We start from the raw sequence: 19,936 nt of genomic DNA, 5'->3' as shown, positions 1-19,936 counted from the left end.
AAACATAATAATCAGTAACAGTACCAATAAGCTAAATGTCTGTAGACCAAAACGGAATAAACTGTCAGGGATACGTCCGGACATTTCTCAAGTAATGGCGGATGTTCATGGTAAATGTACACTGCATGGTGCATTTCATGAGGTACTGTGCAATAACTGATTGCTTATGGTGTACGTTTACATTAGGATTACATGCATTGCCACCCCGATACATTTTCATAAGCACGATACACCGGGAAGAGTCAAGACTCGAGGGGAGGAACAATTCCGTCGTCATTTTGTCACGCAGCTCTTGTTTGCAAAATAGCCCGTGGCAGTAAAGGCCCTGATGGTATCCGTGCCACGTTACATATAAGGATATATTGGATTCGTCTTTGGTTTAATGCAACTCATACAAAATGGCAAGTGCCAGGTTCTATGTGCTGTGTGCAGATCAGATCTATAAATAGAAAACACTGATGGTTTATAGGAAAGGTTGCTTAGCAACAGATCTATTTCATCACCTTAGCCCAAAAAAGCATCCATGATCATATCTGCAGCATATTATGCTCGTATTCTACTGAGCGGAAGGACTGGCTTTGTGCAAGGTGTCAGCATTTTCTGCAGTTTGGAGTCTCAATCTAGATTTCTTATTGTTTGTTTTTTTTTTTGATATCCAGAAAGCGCTGCTTCAGGTGAAATGGAGCTTTGCGAACACCTAATAGATTAACTAAACGCTGCAATCTACCACAAATAACGTGTGTTCAAATGCTTTGTAAATACTTTTCATATGAATTCTTAAACCTGTTAAAAATGAAAAAACGTATCTTAAGAAGCGCAATGCCCTTTCCTTGCGGTCCCATTTTTGTGCCACTGACTGGCTGCTTTGACACCCTCCTTCAGAACCCTTACAGCTGGGCTGGAACTAGGGGCAGGTATACAGCACTGGCATAGACCTTTCACCAGCACACCCCCCTTGAGCAATCGCATGCATGGAGATGCCTGGGTCCTCAGCCATCTGGCAGCAGCTGCCCTGCATCATATATAGGCTGCAAACAGCTGTGATCAGCGACAGTGGGAAGGTAACAACCGCTACTTCCACCAATTTCAAATCTAAAAGCCTGCAGTAATCAGGTTTCAAATCACTTGTGAAAAGGTGTTCAGAAATCTTTTATATAACTTTTTATTAAAAAAAAAAGAAATAGCAGCAAAAGACAAATTATAATGTATAACTTGAAACGTAGACACAGTATCTGTGTTTGGAGATGAAGGGTTTTTATTCCAATTCCTTGTACCGTGCCAAGGTCATTTTCCTAAGGTTCTCCCTGTAAGACTCGCTGGCGGGTTTCGGACCCACGGAGACCGTCGTTCTGGTCCTGGTTTTCTTGCCATCTGTACAGTCCTTGCTGCAACAGAGCAAGACATGAAACGATCAGGAATAGTGCCTGTGAAATATAAAAGCAGAGAGCTGAGCACAGGGGGCCTTTGCTACAGGTCTTTCTGGGAAGAAATAACAGGTTTTCTATAAAAAGGTAAAGCACATGATTAATGGCTGATTTATATACTACTACTGTAATCCCCACCTAGTTTGTGTTGCTGAAGTGAGGGCATTGCATGCCTTCTGGATAAGTGGTCTTATCTGTTTTAGCCAGGGAGAGATTGGGTTCTTATATCGCATGCTCTTTGCTTAGATCTGTAAAGGCCTTGCCTGTACTTTCTGATAAGGGGGTTATAATAAGCATGGATGTAAATGGCAATGCAACATGCAAAGGGGCAGACCTGCTGATATTCCACCCCAATGTTTCAGCTGAACGAGCCCTTTATATTCTCTTGCCAGACAGCAACACCAGAACATGCACATTGTGTATTACCTGGTACACCGAGTGTATGCTGGGGTAAGAGTGGTTATAATATATAGGAATACTAGAGACAAATTACCCCCCCCCCCCAGTGGCACTACGTGTAACCCCGTCCTAATTCAAGGTTAAATGTACCAATTCAGCTCAATTACCTGAAAGAAGAACCAGAGACCTTTGGCTTCTTTTTCTCAGGTGTTTGCAGATATTCATCCGTTTCCTGACACAAAGTAACACACACGTTACAAAACGTTGCTTACAAGTTACAACTGAGCTAAATCTGAACATGTAATGAGGCAATGCAGTGGTTTGTGACAGTTAAGGAGGTTTGAACAAGCATTTTACTTTCCCTATGACGGTTTGCAGGATGCCTTTTAACGTTTGTCTTATGACACATCAAGGGAGATGAGGTTTGATGAAGAGCATGCAGAAAACGTGCGGAGTCTGCCGATACAGGGGCACAGAGGGCCGGAGCGCAGTGCTGGAGGAATACCTCAGCAGAAGCGTATTAGAACGAGATTAGCACAGCATGCTTAGGGAGAAATGTGCGGCAGCTATACATCTTCTGCCATGAAAACATGTAAATACTACGTTCAGCGGCTGCACAATCCCCTTCGCCAGGCATGTGATCTGAGAACAGGGACACACTGCACCTGCCATCCGCCCTCCTCTCGCTCCAGCTGCTCCAGCTCTCTTTTTGCCTCCTGTAACCTCCTCTGTATGGACTGATTTTCCTGTTAATAACATCCGCATTCAGGATATGACCACCTAGGCAAGCTCTTACCTTACCCCTTTTTGGGGATGATAAATGAAAATGTAAGCTTGGTCATTGAGAAAAGCCAAACAATACATCCCGCCTAGGCAGTGTTTAAACTCCTATCATCCTCAGACTGCTTTTGGCAAGTGTGCTAAATAATGCTCTCATGAGAGTTGTAGACGAGAAGGATAGCTTTTTTTTTACCACTATTGTCGCAAGTGCTAATTCACAGGAATATAAATCCAATGCCAAATAAATGGGTCCTCTAAAGAGTCCATCAATAAGCTAATAGAAGACAACCTACCTTTCTCTCCCTCTCCTGAAGGTATGCCAACTCCTTCTCAGACTGTTTGATCTTTTGGTGAATAGCCAGATTTTGCTGAAAATCAAAAAAACAATTTTAGGCTACAACAATGCAGACGCCTAGGTGTTAACCCTTTAAGTGCCAACCACATTAGGGATACATGTTGCCAAAGTGGAACTAGGGTGCCAACCACCTATCATGATTGCAAAAACGAGCAGCTTTCATGTGTGTTGTGGAATTGCCATTTAGCTCCTGAGCTGAAAGCAAACTTAAAGAGACGCACTGCACGTGCTTTGGGGCACTTCTATTGAAATAGGTGTAAGGAACAGCGACCAATTGGACATTTGCTAGTTGAACTGAAGTGTTCTGGTAGCAGACATGGGATTGGCTACAACCATCGGGAGCTCATCTTCTATTGACTAGGAGCACCACGGTGCTTGTGCAAGACGTGTACCGACAAACGCTTCCTGCTTCCAGGGGAGGACCTCCATGGGACAGAAGTTTCATCTTCTAACTACATTAGCTAACGAATGCAAGCACCGATTTGCATGCAGCAAAATGCACTAGATTTTACACATTTTTAAAAAAAAAAAAAAAAAAATAGGGCTGGGAGCGGTCGTTTAAGTAAGGCAGAGAAAAATAAAGACTGACTTAGCATCAAAGGAGGTATTGTCTGAAACATCTAGTGAACCAATGGTGCTCATTCCTGGACCAGAATGTCACCAGGAAGCTAGTGCCACAAGATTGGAGGGAGACATTACTTGGCTACTGTGCCCAGTCCGATTTGGACTGGCATTAAACGTTTATCATCTTTTTGAACCCTGTTCGATGTGCAGAGCAGAGTCTAGATAGTTACCTTGTGCAGGTCTGACAGCTGCAGGTGTCTGGTCAAGGCATCCTTGTTGGGGAACTGTCTGCGGCACAGAAGACATGCCATTTTTTTCCAGTCTGTTAGATTATCCTGGATGGTGCTAACTGAGGGGGCTGGTTTTTGAACTGGTTTTGGAGGTGGTACAGGTGCTCGTGGTGGTGAACGAGGAGGTGTCTTCCTGCGTAATGGCGGTAGTAACAACTGCTCTTGATCCTCTTCCTCTTCACTGTCATCTCCATATTCCCCAATAAGCCCTATAAGAGGGTTTACCTTTGGCTACAAATAGCATAAGGGAAATACATGAGACACACAATCATACAGATGAAAACATTTTAAAATATGGAAGCATGGGAAGGAAGAACCAGAAGATAATAGAAGGATATAATGGGAAGACAGAAGATAAACAGTGAACAGGACAAGAGTATAAAGGAGGCAGCAGATCAAAACAGAAAAGGAAAAACTGATGAGGCGTGTGATCAATACAGTAGAAAGATAAAAGACAGACATAGTAGCGACAGCCCAAATGGGTGGTGCAAAAAGACATGAAAAGCAGATATAGGCCAACACAAAATAGCCTGCAACCTCGCAACGTAGCCACTGTAAATAACGGGAAGATGAAGGAAGGTACCTCAGGACTTGACTGGTCCTTCTTAGTAGTGGGTGGAGGTAATGGCTTCTTAAAAAGTTCTTCATTTCCTGCTTTCCCCTACAAGGACAAAAATATAAATAGAAAACCACTTTTTCACTAAGCAGGTAACTATAGTTTTACCTATTTTGGCATTAATCTTTATGCTTCCCTTACTACAACACGTTTGTAGGCCAAGTCTTTTGTAGCATGTTATCATCCATAAATAAAGTCTGAAGTTCCGCCAACACATTCTCAATTTAAGAGTAGATGACGAAGACAAGAAAACTCCAGCCACTGACAGGTGGCAAGAAGAGAAAACTTTAGGAACACAGGAAAAAGCTGAGGACTAGAAGAGTCCATAAGGATGAGATTGTCTATTGTACTAGAGAACTGGAAAGCACAAACACTGCTCTGAATTTTGCTTAACCACGGAACTTTCTTACATTTCTCAAAAAGAAAAGTACCACATACTGTAAAATAAGTTATTTTGAATAAAGATTTCTCTACAATACATAAAGCCTCACCATGTCCTCTCTGAAAGCCCTTTTCCTCTGGGGTTCACTTTCATGCTCCTCACGATCTGACGTACATGTATGACGGCCATCTGTTTTCAGCTGCACGGGGCACACAACAAATAACAGAGTAACAAATGAGTCAGGAACAAAGTCAGCATTATGGAGGCTTTAACAGGCAAACGTATAGAGGTTATACTTATTTTCCAAAATGTTAAACTAAACAGAACAAGGACCAAAAAAAATAAATGTGTTCTTTATCAAGCGTAGTTGTGATGTAAAGTCCTAAATGTGGAGGAACTGGTAGAATTCCACTGGATACAAGTTTTAGAAATCTGTCCTGAAGTTTCTCTTCATGATTATGACCCACTGTTTGCATAAACACTGTTCAACCTCCATAAAGTCAGTAAGTCTGGAGAGGAGGCAATGAAATGGTGACAGGAGAAGCCCACACAAGGAAAAAGGCCATTGCATGCATACCCGGGGTGGAGATGGGCTGTGATATCTCCCTGGGGTTCTCCTCTGTTCTCTTGCCTCGGAGGCCCTGTCTTCTACGAAGTCCTCCTCCTCCTCTCTATGGTGTGCTCCTTCTTTTGCCAAGGGAACCTCTTTCTGTAAGAAAAACAGACATCACAGACAAACGGTTATGGACTTTCATGCCATTTACGTAACTAAATACAGAACAGCCCTTATTCCCTTAAATGACAAAACCCTTCCCAGAAATTATTTAACCATGTAAAGTGTTGTCTCGCATAATTAATGACAGGAATCTTTGTCATGTGGCACAAAAGCAGATATAAGTTGTTGCCGTGAAATGTAAACATTTATTTTTAAGCAATTAAATGTTCAGATGAAAGAATAAAAGCGACACATCTGCTAAGGCATATTTGCGTAAAGCAACAGTTTAATCTGCTTAACACATCTGCTTGTATGTGATATACTCGCTGCCTGCCAGCTCCTGCCTGCACAGAAAGCATTTTATTGACTTCCATGGGAGTGCTTTCCCGTCAGGAATTCATTATACATTCTTCATTATACATGCTGCATTACGGGGCATTGAGGTGTCCATGTAACACACCAGATAATACAATTACTATTTTATCTAAATGAAAGAGTACATTTATGAATGTCAGAAAGTAACCAAATTAAGTCCACACACACGGCCATCTCACCTGTGTTTCAGGATCATAGTACATGTCTGTCAAAGGATCAATGTAGAGGCCTGTGTTCGGATCAAAGACATAGCTCGCTCCATCACCGTCAGCTGTAAAGTAGTAAAGTCGAGTCAGGGACAGCGACTGAAAATCAGCTGCATGTCACAAAGTAGTAGTTGACAAAAATAACGTACGATATATTGGTTTTTTTTTGTTTTGTTTCTTTTTTAAACTTTTGTAAGTTTGTTCAATAAAGCCATTTGGAATTGCGAAACATTAACCCATAAAATGACAATTTTCAACAGTGTTAAAAAGTGCCTAAATAACTGTATATGTATGTATGTATATATTAAGATCACGTGTCAGTTTTAATATATAAATAAAAGATAAATAAAAAATGCATTAGTTTGTCTTAGTCGGTCATTTCTAGTTTTGTCAACCCTTAGTGTAAGCAGTTCAGAAAACAGGGGGAGGTTTAGTGCTCACAGAAAAAAGCCTAACAAAACAAGTATGTTCAATTTTTAAAATACTATATGGTGCGATAAAGTAAACATATAAACCATGATGATTTTTGTAATTTAAAAGATCTTTTTAGCATTAGAACCAATTAGTTTATTTACATTTTTCAAGATCACAAAATTTACTTCAATAAAAAGGAATTAACATGATCAATAAGACAAAGACATTAATTCCCATATGAGGAAAAAAAAAAAATCAAACGTACATACAATGATGAAACAATATGGAACTAAAGTTTTTATTTTTTGTTTTGTTTTTTTATAGAAATGGTGCTGCAGAACATGATGGCATTACATATAAACAAATAATAATCGTTACAAACACTCACCATCAGCTCTTCGCCCGGTGTAAGATGCTCCTCTACGTTGGCCTCTCTGGCGCTTAGCCTATAAGCAAAGATATTCATGGTTTCCGTGACCGCTTTTAACGAGATAATTGACACAATAACATGTGCGGGTACTACTTAGCAGCATGAGTTTGGCACGTGAATTACCTGCTGTAAGCTCTAAAACGTATTTATTATGACAAAATACAAAAGCCACGCTTTCATAAAAGGGATATTACCTGCACTATATGTTACGAAGGTCCGACCCCAGTGAGCTTCTGCTGCAGGGAGAGCTTGGTTCGCCCTCTTCAATTAATACTTTTATTTTAATTTCTCCCCACCCATTGAATAATGCATTATATAGGGCCGGCTCAGCCTTTCTTGCTGGAGAAGCTTGCCATTGTTGACCCTTCATAATGCATAATGAAGTAATAAAGCTGAAACCAGAACTCCTGTCAACCGTCCCTTGAATTAATAAACCCCAAATTGCGTGTAACATTCAATGAATATAGAATGTACAATAATACATATACATTTTCATACCTGGCCCACAGGTGTATTTTTAGGAGACCTCTGGAATCTGCCTTGCTCATTCCTGGAAGATTCAGTTCTACATTTTAGCAGATGAGAGAAGAACGTTTAGAGAAAGTTAGAAAACCCATCAATGGCCAAGTTTAAATTGTAAACAAAATGATACTGGGCATTTAACAAATGAACAACTTTATTTTTGTGTATTTAAGTGTAGTTCTAATTTCCTGATAACAGACTCTGTTACCTGAAGTTGGATTCACTGGAGTTATCTGGATGCCCAAATTTGCAATTACCCCCAGTGCATATAACCGGCACAAACCAGCATCATGGTCTGCATCAGTCAAAACATATTAGAGTTTTGCGTTACCTCCTCTGCCAAACCGCGACTTCAATCGTGACGTGGTTCCCATTGATGGTGAGAGGAGGCTTTAGCTGATGGACCTGCGCGGTGAGCCGCGCTGCTTCCTGTGAGCACAAGAACCAAAACAGAATGGTTTATAAACATTGTTTTATACACATCTGGCTATATTTCCACTTACATATTGCTAGCCAAGACACTATACATATGAATGCACATAACTATGTTATGGAAAGAATGGTTAAACGTAATGTAAACTTTACCAATGCAAACAGAAGAAACCACCTGAATAAGGGTCTTCTATTCCAATTACTCATTCACTGCTGTAACTGATTAACATTTGATAATAATCACTGATAATTATGTTTTTATAAGTATATTTAAACATTCCCCCCCAAGGATCTTTTGACTCTTAATATGTGGTAAGTAGGACCCAATGTCAGATTTAAAACTTGTATGTTTTAATTACGATGCCTGGAATAAGTTACGTATTTGAGCTCCCACCTTGTGACTTTTGAGGTCTATGAAGGCAAAGTTGGCCCCTCTCTGACTGCCATGATGATACTTCATGATGCGGACATTTCGAGGAGACAATTCTACAAAGGGTTCTAGTGCCTTTAACACACTCTCCGAACAAGTGTCCCAAGGAAGTCCCTTCAATATAACAGCTGGGAAGCGGAAAAGATAGACAATTAACCACATTGAATACAAATAAGAGAAATGCACAGCAATAACATGTGGACACGTCTGGCTGTGAAGACGTTTAAAAGGCAGCCATGCAAAACTCACTGGCCCATATGGATACATGTCTGGACACTGGTTTTATAGGGAAGATTGCTCTTTGGCTAACTTCTGTCTCCTTCCTAAACGAAGGAACCAAGCCAGTCAGGAGGATCACGTGACAAAGCAACAGTAAGCGACACTCCGCCAATGCCAAAAGCGTAATAATAAGGATTCTAACAAAAAGGAAAGTGCATCAAGTAAAAACCCAGACAGATGTACTCAGGAACATGCAGAAAGCGTGATGGTCGGGACACTTGCGCAGAAGGTAGAAGAAATCAGGAGGGTAAAGTTTCCCTCACTGGAAGTTTGGGTTTGGTGTTAAATACATGTGATAAGTAAGACTAAAAAGGGTTAAACACCAGGATCCAAAATGTTTTGAACCTATGCACTTAATTTGCTCACTTTTACTCTCCAAATCTGCCTGCTGTGTTCCCTTTTTCGGATGCTTTTGGATGGCTGGGAAAGATTTCTCTCTTGGCGGAGTCTTTTCTTTCCACTTCTCTGGGCTGTGGGGAACGGCACTTTGCTTGGTCTTGCGCTTCTTGCCTCGCTGCGCTGGCGGAGCCGGGGTTGTCTTGGCATCTTTAGGGTAATCTTTGAGTGGGACATGGTCTGATCCTTAAAAACATTGGTTGGGAAAAGGTCATAAGAGCAATGACAAGGAATTCCATGCTAAAGTGTAAATACAGAACACAAAAAGCTGTGTGAGAAGAGCCCAATTCACAGAATAAAAATCAGAAGAGGTTGTGTTGCAGAGACGGATGAATCGTAGGTTGTCTCAGACTTTACGCGCACTCACCTGACCTCAAAGCACTGCACTGCCAACACCTTTCCTTAGATAAGACATTAACCACCTTGCACTGTAAGAGAAATGTATGAAGCAATTAATGTTCAGGCAATGGGACATCAATTCCTTCCCTGACCCGTACCAAAAAGAACCTCCTTTCATATTCCAAAGGTCTTTAACACAAGGGATCTACAACCGTGAGCCGTCAAGATCTCCTTGTCTTGGCACAGGAAGATAAATCGGAGGACATTTTGGCTAAGATGATACACACCTGCTGGCAGTTCCACCTGTCTGAATTGGGGATGTATTTCAAAGTAACCTTTTTGCCTTTGAAAAAAAAGGAGCCCTGCGGAGCAGAAAGCAGATTACAACAGGCACGTTAAAAGTATGAAACCGTCCAGAGTGTTCAAGGCACCCAACACTGAAATTCAACCACATTTTCATTAACAGAATGTCAGGGTATCATCTAATCGGTAGGAATTCTAGCAAAGCCCAATAAACAATAAAATAAATCCTAATTACACCTTATTATTGCGACACAAGGTATGCTCACACGCACATTGTTAACTTTTATAGGAACTTCAACAAGTTCAGCTGTGGTTGCCAACGCTGCAGTGATTGTACAGGTACGACGGACTCTTACGTGGGGGAAAGGGGCAACGGAAACATTTGAGTAGCTCTTAGGATATTTAGTCCTGGACAGAAATAAGGTTGAAATGTGCAATAGCTCATGGAAGTCACGTTCAGGTAGATGCTTCTCATGCACGGTTTTCTTCCTCCTCAGGTGTTGAGTTTCTCTGCCGAGATGCAGAAATAACGCACTATTTTTATCCATCAAGCTCATAATAAAGATCCAACGGTCCAGCAGCGTGACCAATAATCCTTTTCTGCCTTCATCATGTTAACGATCAACCATATTTCATGGTTAAAGAGGAATGCTTTCTTCAGCAGAACTGCTTGCTGAGGTTAGATGCCAACTTTGGCACTCTAAGGCACATTTAGAAAGATAATGGAGGATACCTTGTGAGGTCAGGAAAAAAAATTCTCATTCGCAATGTAAACACGGATGAAATCCTAAGCCAGGCAAGACACACATACCCACGTGAGCATGCAAACACGAGCAACAAAAATCCTAAAAGGCAAATATGGTTAATATGCCTGTGTGGCCAAAACGATACTTGACCAGGTTACCCGAATTATTTGAAGAAAAAAACCTTCCTGGATCATTGGTAAGATCAATTTTTGATATTATTTCCAAAAACTATTTTCAATGTCGCCACCAATTAAACTACCAGCCTGCCATCGTGGTAGCTTTTGTTTTTTTCTTACTCACACTATTGAAAATGTATTTCCCACTAGCTCAAACAATTAATGTATACCCTGTGGAAACCCTTGGACGGCACTTGACCACGCCAAGGAGGCATAAAATCAATGGATATCTGTGCAGTTGTAGGCAAGGCGGACGGCCGTAACCATTGCCAGTGCCTTCCACTGCCACATCTGCCCCTCGCCACCAACCCCAACACCGGTGTCCCATCCATACGTTCATTCTCCAACTACAAAAATCGTCAACTCAAAATAGTTTTGAGTGCGAACGTATGAATGGCAAGTGAGCACAAACAGTATGCCTTATCCTACTTAGTCGGAAGTGTGCATCGCTAACACTGCGCCGAACAAAAAAAAGAACAAGATTTGTGCCAAAGCTGAACTTGATGGAAACCAAAAACTAAGTAATAAAGCTTTATCTATTGCTTTATATTCGTATAAAAGGAGAATGGGAAGAAAACGGTGTACACAGTCCTTAAGGGAGATGTCATTGGTCTTTCTAGTAGAAGGAGCACTCGATAACGCATGAATTAGGCAGCATTGAACTATTTCGTTAAAAGGCATATAAAATGCATCCCGTGATATGTGAACAGTTGCAACTCGAAATGCTAGATATTTCAAGTGGGCAACAGCTGGCACGAGCAGATGGTTCCAACAAACCAAACGCACCGACAGCACAAAGAAAGAATGTTTTCAGATATAGATGCTTTTATGTGCTCCCAAACCCAAGAGAGGGTCCAGGAACAGACAAAGAAGTAACATAGCTGGCAGCGTGTTAAAGTTTCTGTAGATGTCAAACAGTGAACAAGAAAACTATTTATATGCTTATTCCCCATACATCAAGTGTAAGGGAAATGTTATCTTTAAGAGGATGCATGTTTTAAAATAAGATCAGCTGTGCGGACCGAGAGACGGAGGAAGAAACGGGCTTCAGCTGGATCTGCCTTCACACGAGGGCATCGTCACCACCGAGACCCGAGATCTTCCAAGAGATCTACTCCAACTTCAAGAACTGTGACAACACGGAAAACATTTACTAGACCTGCTGTTCCTTAACATTACAAAGATGAGGAGTGGTTTGCTAATTTATTTTTTGTTTTACTATACTGCTGCTATTAACCCTACACGCATACCTTGGCACACCTGGATTGTCCTAACACTTTCTTAAACAGTAGGACTGCAGTAAGGACAAGAAACAATTTATATGCTTATTCCCCATACATCAAGTGTAAGGGAAATGTTATCTTTAAGAGGCTGGCAAAAAAAGTGACTGAAATCACAGGCACTTTATAGTAACGCCAATCTAGTTAGTAAGTTTTATAAACGAATTGTTTATGTGCTGTAAACAGACCGTAAAGTCTAGCCTACTCGCATTATAAGAGAAGCTGAGTGTTCAGCAGTGAAGCGCACCAGGTAAAGGTACACAATTTAACCTAGACAGCCGTGTGGTCACACATTGACCATTCATGTTGTGAAAACCCTCTGTATCCCACCCCCCCTCCTGTCCGCCTCTATATCCTTCCACAGCAGCGCTGGTTCAGTGGATAAAGCAACCTTGTTGGCTTCCATGCATCGGACGGCATCTTCCACGAGGGAAAACTCCACGCAGACAGAGCCGAGGCTGTAACCTGGGGACAGCATGTGATACAGATAGGACGCACGTTAGTACTGTGATTTAGAAGACATAGCAGTTCAAATAATTACCAACCCATAAAAAGGAGAAAAGAATTGCTTTTCAGGTACCCAAATGCAGCCCATAATGCCATTTAATTGCTGTTACACACAAGCGAAAGTATCAGATAAACACAACATTACAATAGCACTTCTTGTCAATGAGAGTAAAAAAATAAAACAGAATTGGACATGATCTGGAGGGCAGCAGCGTTATAAAAACAAGCAAGTCTTGGGAGATCCATGGTCCTTTGTACCAAAACGGAGCTCCTAATCTTCGGTGGTCATGAATAATACAGCGCGTGGCACTGCAGGCATCGAAGCTCCGACATTTTACCAAAGCAATTAAGTACATTGTTCCAGATCCTCTTGAACTACGTGGAGCAACATAATTTTCAATGCGCCCCAGAGACGGCTGCACAATATGCCTCCAACGAGAAATAATGCAGCTCTTTGGGCGGTGGAAATAGTTTATGCTGCCAAGCAGTTAGCAAATGTGCGTCGAGTAAGCCTCTTGTACATTATCCTAATAACGCGTATCCTTTGGGAAGCCCTTCTACTCACAAAGGAGCAGCCAAGAACTTAGCAGCATCTGATACCTTACAGGAGGCAGAAATGTAGCCTCTGATGTCCTGGTAAATATGTGAATAGGTTTCAGCGATCGTACAGCTGTTTCTGTCTCCCCACACACATTATAGCACAGGCTTTGCAGAACAAATCCGCCAACACTGCCTAGAAGTGAAGACTTTGTGCAATGGTAACCAACATACTTCTCACCTGCTGGCACCAGAAAAGAAATATGCCCCCCTACAGTGCTGTCTCCTCAGGGAGCTCCCAAATGTCTACAATTTAGCGTGTTTGGACTGAATTTTGCATTCCCCTTGTAAAGGCATCTGCTACAGAAGCCTATGATGTGAAGCATCTGATCCCAACCGGAAGGAATTCGTTTTTTCACATAAGCAGACCATAGGAGTAACGCATTACCAGCAACTTCACTTAGACACCACATTAAAAGCAAGCCGTCGGATAATTTATTTATATTTATTTTTACTTATTTAAGTCAATTGCCAGGCACAGCATTACTTAATGCGCCTCCAAACACGAAGCGATGAGAGCGCCTCATTAAGTCTACCAAGCACCGTAAGAGACGTACTTGCATCGTTTTCCAATTACTTTAATATCCATGGGAATCAAAACCTTATTACAAACACATTTAAATGGAGTTACAAGTAATGTGCTGTTATAAAAAATATATGCCTTATATAGACACTAAAAATGAATATGAGCGGTTAAAAAAATCAGATTATGAATATAAACCAATTCCAACATTAGTTACCTCCTGAAGGCCTTTCATTTTTGAAAGATATATTCAAAATATGCAAAGAGCCGAGTTGTTAAACATGTAAGAGTTATATGTATGTTTAACAGAAATACTGCTGGCTCAACACATTATATAAGAGCCAGCGTGCCACATTCACACAGGCGTGATTTGGTAGAGAAATAGGAAATACACAGCGTGTAAAGCTGCTTTAGTGCTGCCATCCTCAGGGGCAAATTATTTAACTAGCATCAACATTTCTTTAGGTAATGAGGTGCCTTAAACTGAGTAAATGACACATCTTAACCCGCGAAAAGGGGTGACAAGACACTAAAAAACTAAAGAAGGTTAGGAACTGTATACATCCTCTGTAACAAGATGACAGCTCCAAGCATGCCCCCAAAATGGGACAATTCCAATAAATAGCAAAATTAGTTTTCATATTTTGGAGAAACTGCAAACTGACAAGGGAAACAGAAACCTTTTCTAGATGTATCCTTATATCTGAGGTGTCTAGGGACAGCCTGAAAAACTGCATTCTGGTGAATCCTACTTTCAAATCAAGGGCCTTAGCTGTCGTGTCTAGAAGCCATAATTAGTCTTCTTCATAGAAATAATTCCCTTCACTGGCGTGGTACTTCACAGAATGAAGATGAAGGGGAAAACACTATTACTTATTCATATGTCAAGGAGACATAAAAGTCATACTGGAAATGTACTGAACTCACCTGGGATATATCCAATAAGATTCACATTTTCAGGTATCTTGCTGGCGGTGTACAGAGCATACAGGATCTGCAAAGAGGACACTAGATTTAGTACAGACTATACACTATAACCTCTGGGTAATCCTATACTAAGATCCCACGATTTCCAACTACCTATTACTGTGCCTACTCCAAAAAGCTTACCTGTAACACCTAGACCGGTACTGTCCATATTCATTAAAACACAGGACCACATATGCCTTAAGGACACATATGCTAGGGTTAAACATTCTTTCTTCATGGAGCTCACCCATCCTACCAGAACGTTAAGGAAGCTGTTCATGGCTCTTAGTAAAGCAAGAACCCAGCCACAGTGCAGCGGAGTACTACAGGGCCCTATCACTACAGAAGCAACAACATCATGCCAATTTATCAGCCATTAAATAGAGCTCTATTGGCATGGGGCGCTTTACTTTCCCTCATGATCACAGGACCTGCTCTATCCAAAGTATATATTAGCTGCACTCCTCTACACATGGTAAGTGCCACCTGCAGCAAAGCTCGCTAGCGACAGAATACTGTTATTTCCAAGTGAAATCACATCTTTAAAGTCTCTTACAAACTATGAAGGTTCAGTCAACTAAAGTGCCTGTAGAGTCAACAAGGTAGAAAGTTCACATAGTATGCATCAAAGCTCCTATCCCAACTTTGAAAGCACCTACCAACATCCTGGCAACCCAGATCGCTTTTACACAAAACGCCAAAGAAAAGGACAAGACATACGTATCGCTTATTATTTAACATTTTATTTACTGCCACCATAATCCCTAGCGCTGTACCTACCTCTTCTCTAGATCCACCAGTTGGCAGACCATCCATCCATAAAATTCTTGTGGCGCCTTCAGGCAGGGAAGCCCTCCTATAATCCTTATCCTGAGAGCAGAAAAATAAAATCACATGAGAAACAAACAATGAGCACAAATAAAAAGTGGGGACACGGTAAGCTGGAAAAGGGTCTTCCGAAATAGACGTACAGAATCATCTAGAATGTCACCGTAGATGAAAGACGTCACTTCACTGGAAATAAGTTTCCTAGCCTGAACCATGAAAGACAGCCCAAGCCACCAAAAATTGTACAAACACTATAGGGTCAGACAGGTTTTGTTCTCTAGGCATCTGTCGGGCTGCCAGGAAGTGAAGTGATTACATTCACAGTCCAATGACAGCAAGTTCTACACAATTTTAGCAGATGCCTGGCATTGCCCATCATTTTAGGCTTATGTGCGGCAGCTCGGCCATGGCAACCAATTTTATGAAGCTCACAACCAACTCCTCATTGCTTGGAGAGGCAATCTGGAACCTTGTAGTAAGCACTCCAACAGAGGACATGCGATTTCTTACTTGCCACATACTTTAACACTCAGCAGCCGTGTTCTGTGAGCTTTAGAGGGCTACCAATTTCTGGCTGAGCTGCCGTTGCTAGATATTTCCACAATATCAGCGCTTACAGTGTGGTCCTAACAGCGAAGAACCTTAAGGAACCAAGCTCTTCAGTACATGCCATTTTAATTGCCAATATTTGCCGATGGAGACAGAGTAGTTGCGTGCTTGATTTTATGCACATTTTAGCAGTAAGTGAAGCCAATACAGCAAATAGTTATACAATAATTAAAAAGCATGCCCACATTATTTTGGACATATATTGTATGATGTGTTTAAATATAAGACTGGAACATTTAATGTTTAGAACATGTCCAAATACCTTACTCCCAGTCTGGAGCTCTTCACGAGATCTTTTATCCATTGAGCGCTTCTCTTGGTCATACTTTACCCTCAGGTCAACATCTTTATAATCCATGTTTCTATAATCAGCGTCTTGCCTTCCTATAAATTCAATCTCATCAGGGCTATTATCTATTCGCTTGTCGTTGCTTCGTATGGCTTCGTGTGAAAGGTGGGGCTCTTTGAAATCCATTACAGGTGGCTTTACAGGCGTGGAAGAGGGAGTTTGCTGCCCTTTTCCTAATTTCCCGGGCATCTGTCCTTGCTTTTGGCTTAGCTCTTGGGCTGCCAGCTGCAGAAAGTCAAAAATAAGAGAATTCTGAGTAACAAAGTCACCAGATGTCCCTGTCTTTCCATCTCTGAGATCTTCATCTTTCTTTTGCACATAGCCTGCTGTTGTACGGAAATCCTGGTCGCAGCTACCTCCGTTAGAACGCCCTGCAAAGTTCTCTTTGCTGCGCAAATCTTGGTCACAAGTACCCAACAAGTCGGAACAAGGTTTCTCCCTGATGGAGTCCCCTTTGTATCCTACCTCAGGGTTTGGTTGGTCTCTGAAGTCTGTATCTAATTTCCCTGGGGAGTTAGCTTGTTTACACCTACTAGCAGCTGCTCCATCAGAAGAAGCTGTTTTGGAAGATTTCTCCTGTCGGGCGGCTTCCATCTGAGAACCGTCTGCAGCAGCAGCCCACTCTTTGAAACCAGAAGAGGGACTGCCATATACTTTTTTAACACCCGGGGTCTGGCTCTTTATCTGTTTGTATGACTTTCCAGTTGAAGTAGGGGGTGGTCTGTCCATGTAATCTGGGGCTGCTGGATCCATAAATTTGAGATCTTTAGTCTCATTTTCTTTGCGAGCTTCAGCTGTCACACGATCTCTCTCTATTTTATGTTTGTTCAAGTTTTCTAAGCCATCTTTCTCTCTGTAATCCGAGTCTGCACTCTCTCTCTCACGGTAATCTGCATCTACACTCTCTCTCTCACGGTAATCTGTGTCCACACTCTCTTTAGCACGGTAATCGGAGTCTGTATTTTCTCCATAATTTAACCCTGGAATGGTGTTGTCTCGGTTTCCAGTTGCACTCTTTACAGACATGGCCTCATTCTTAGTTGACTCCAAACCACCTTTTTTCCTGTACGCTTTAGTTTCCTGTTCTTTGTAACCTATTGTCTTGTGCTCCTTATATGTTTCTCCTGCAGTCTCTCTCTCCCTAAGGTCCATATCTACAATCTCTTTGTTTGCGTAGTCTATTACCAAGGTACTTTCGTCTCTATGGTCCATGTAATTGGGGTTTACTTTGTTATCATCTGTATAGGATAATGCAGTGTTGCCAGTATTATTGTAATGGGCTATTCTTTCTTGGTAGTTTGACCTTGCTCCCTCTCTGTATCTAAGTGTAGCGGTTTCTGAAGAGTTGCACTCTCTATAATGATCAGGAATCCTTCGATCTCTATAATCCATAGCTGCAGCATCCCTCTCTCTGAGCCTTAATGCCCCAGCCTGCCTCTCTCTTAATAATAATTCTGCTGCCTCCCTCTCTCTGAGTAACACCTCAGCTACCTCTCTTTCTCTGAGCAACATCTCTGCTGCCTCTCTTTCTCTGAGTTCTGGAGCTCTTCTCTCTCTGAGTTCCAGCATGGCAGTCATTCTTTTTTCATATTCTAATGCTGCAACCTCTCTACCTCTGTACTCCAAGGCCATTGCCAGTCTCTCCCTGTGTTCCAACTCAGCAGCCTCTCTCTCTCTGAGAAGTGCTAGCCTTTCTCTGTATTCTATGACTTCTCTTTCCTTAGATATAGCAGCTAGAGGAAGACGCTCTCTGTATGCAACAGCAGGGAACTCTGCATTTCTGTAATCCACATCTGGAACGTCTCTGTTACTTTGGTTCACAAGTGATCCTCCCCTCTCTCGATAGTCCATATCTGGGGCTGTATGGGATCTATAATCCTTATCAGGAGCCTCCCTCTCTCCATATCCCACAGATGTTGCTGCTGGCATCTCTCGAGCCCTGAAATTCATAGGAACCCTTTCTCTCCTAGGGAAACCCTGATTCATTTCTTCTTGATAGTAGTCCCCACTCCTTGACTGATCATCGTGAAAGTTCCTCCCCTCTTCCCAGAATCCATCTAAGTTTCTATCCATGGACTTTTGGGCAAATGGACCAACTCCATGGCCGGCAAGGCGGGGATGAAGTCCTCTTGTTGCACCATGAAAAGGAAAAGGAGGATGTCCTCTGATTGCAGGCCCTCGAATTCTAGGGTTAAAGCCTTGAGGTAATCTTGAAGGATTAAAGGGATCTTCAGGGCGTCCCCTGGTGAAGAAACAATACGTCACACACAAAAATGGGATAAAACGAAAAAAGTCAGATGACCGTAAGAGAAAGCCAATATTATAATATGTCCTTGCGAAACTTAATAAAATATAGATTGGGAGAAGGATGCCCATTTTTCTGAATGTGTTGTCTATATTACCATAGTAGAAAACTATAAAGTGAAATCGTCTCCCACACTTTGCGAATCAGGCGGTAGTCTTGCACCACCCAACTTTTTTTTGTAATTTAACCAGCAGATGCCCCTTCATGTACAGGACTGCTTACTGCCAGATTTTGTCAATGCTTTGCTAGATTTCTCACACATGGAAAAAAGAAAATCTTACCTAAAAGCGGAGTTGAGTGGTGGTCGTGGGCTTTCCCACATCTTCGGTATTTTTGGAGTGCAGATGATTAAGTAGAGGTGGGTGAAACAGCCAATGAATCTGTATGGAGGTAAAACCACAGTGTAAGAATAAAAACTAAATTTCATTATAGCAAAATAAACAGCAAAATGGAACCACCATACCCCAACAATCACCAAGTTATAAGTGAAAAAATGTAAATCGTGCAATCTGATTGCCTTGATCAAGAAAATCTTGGCAGACTTGAGTTTTGCGAGAATCACAATGAAAATGTCGGGGACACGCGTCATTTAACACGGAGATATCTCCGTGACCTCAGTGCTTTGTATCACGCTACGGATTCCTGAACACGGAGGGAAAAAGGGACTGCACGCGTGACATGTAAACACATTACATTTATATAGCGCCTGCAGATCCTGTAGAGCTGTTATACAATAGGAAGCTGAAAATAGCTCACACGTCACTAATGGAAAAAACACAGGGATGTATCTTATGTTACAGAGCAAAATAAACCCAACATGAAAATACCTTTTCCAATAGCTGATTATTTCAACACTCGCTGCTCGTGCGGTCGCTCATTAGGATCTTTATACGTTCAGAGGGCAGATAAATAACTCTAAATAAAGAATAAACAGAAATGGAGAATTACACAACGTAATATATACGTTTACTTCACAAAATACCGCCATTTCTTTAAAGCCCCTTCCTTCTCAGACTTTTATTCGAGACTGTGTGTGTGTGTATATATATGTATACATAACGAACGTTATACATCTAAAAGAAACGACATAATCTGGACCGATAAAATACATTTTGATCAACGACATGCTTTACGGTTTTTAACATTAACGGTCTAGTAATTGTGCGCTCCAAAACTCCAGGTCAATATTCGCATTATAAGCATGTATATACGATTTTTATATACACTCCATGCACTATTTAAATCACTATCACCGTGGTTTTTACGTCAGAAAACAAATCAAGCTCACCCTGATACAGTATACCTCCCGAACGGGCCTAATGGTTTACCCCTTCTACCTCCTCTTCCTCCGAAACGCAAGACTACTTCCGCTCCCCCTCCCCGAAAACAGCTCATG

General features: G+C 41.6%; 1 protein-coding gene across 1 annotated transcript; it reads right to left on the bottom strand.

Moving 5' to 3' along the window:
• Positions 1-743: 743 nt before the first annotated feature.
• Positions 744-19,883, bottom strand: LOC128500516 (RNA-binding protein 6-like). Its single transcript, XM_053469678.1, has 24 exons — positions 19,829-19,883; positions 19,368-19,453; positions 18,822-18,920; positions 16,149-18,477; positions 15,230-15,319; positions 14,408-14,474; positions 12,245-12,318; positions 9,636-9,710; positions 9,377-9,437; positions 8,980-9,195; positions 8,299-8,462; positions 7,804-7,901; positions 7,449-7,515; positions 6,909-6,966; positions 6,080-6,171; positions 5,388-5,519; positions 4,920-5,009; positions 4,396-4,473; positions 3,753-4,043; positions 2,897-2,971; positions 2,489-2,569; positions 1,991-2,055; positions 1,275-1,385; positions 744-783 (listed from the first exon to the last, which is right to left on the bottom strand). The coding sequence occupies exons 3-24, from the start codon at positions 18,860-18,862 to the stop codon at positions 744-746; spliced, it is 4,395 nt and encodes a 1,464-aa protein (XP_053325653.1). The 5' UTR covers positions 18,863-18,920; positions 19,368-19,453; positions 19,829-19,883.
• Positions 19,884-19,936: the final 53 nt, after the last annotated feature.

The sequence above is a fragment of the Spea bombifrons genome, chromosome 6 (genome assembly GCF_027358695.1).
Source record: "Spea bombifrons isolate aSpeBom1 chromosome 6, aSpeBom1.2.pri, whole genome shotgun sequence".
Lineage (NCBI taxonomy): Eukaryota > Metazoa > Chordata > Amphibia > Anura > Pelobatidae > Spea > Spea bombifrons.
Note: the sequence above shows the minus strand (reverse complement) of the source record. Positions and strands in the feature narration are given on the sequence as shown.

Bases quoted from the DNA above. Each gene is read 5' to 3' on its own strand.
- LOC128500516 (XM_053469678.1), bottom strand. From the start codon at position 18,862: ATGTGGGAAAGCCCACGACCACCACTCAACTCCGCTTTTAG. The intron at 4,044-4,395 runs GTACCTTCCTTC...TGCTATTTGTAG, and splicing joins AGGACCAGTCAAGTCCTGAG to CCAAAGGTAAACCCTCTTAT. The intron at 2,056-2,488 runs GTGCAGTGTGTC...ACTTTGTGTCAG, and splicing joins GAGAGGAGGGCGGATGGCAG to GAAACGGATGAATATCTGCA.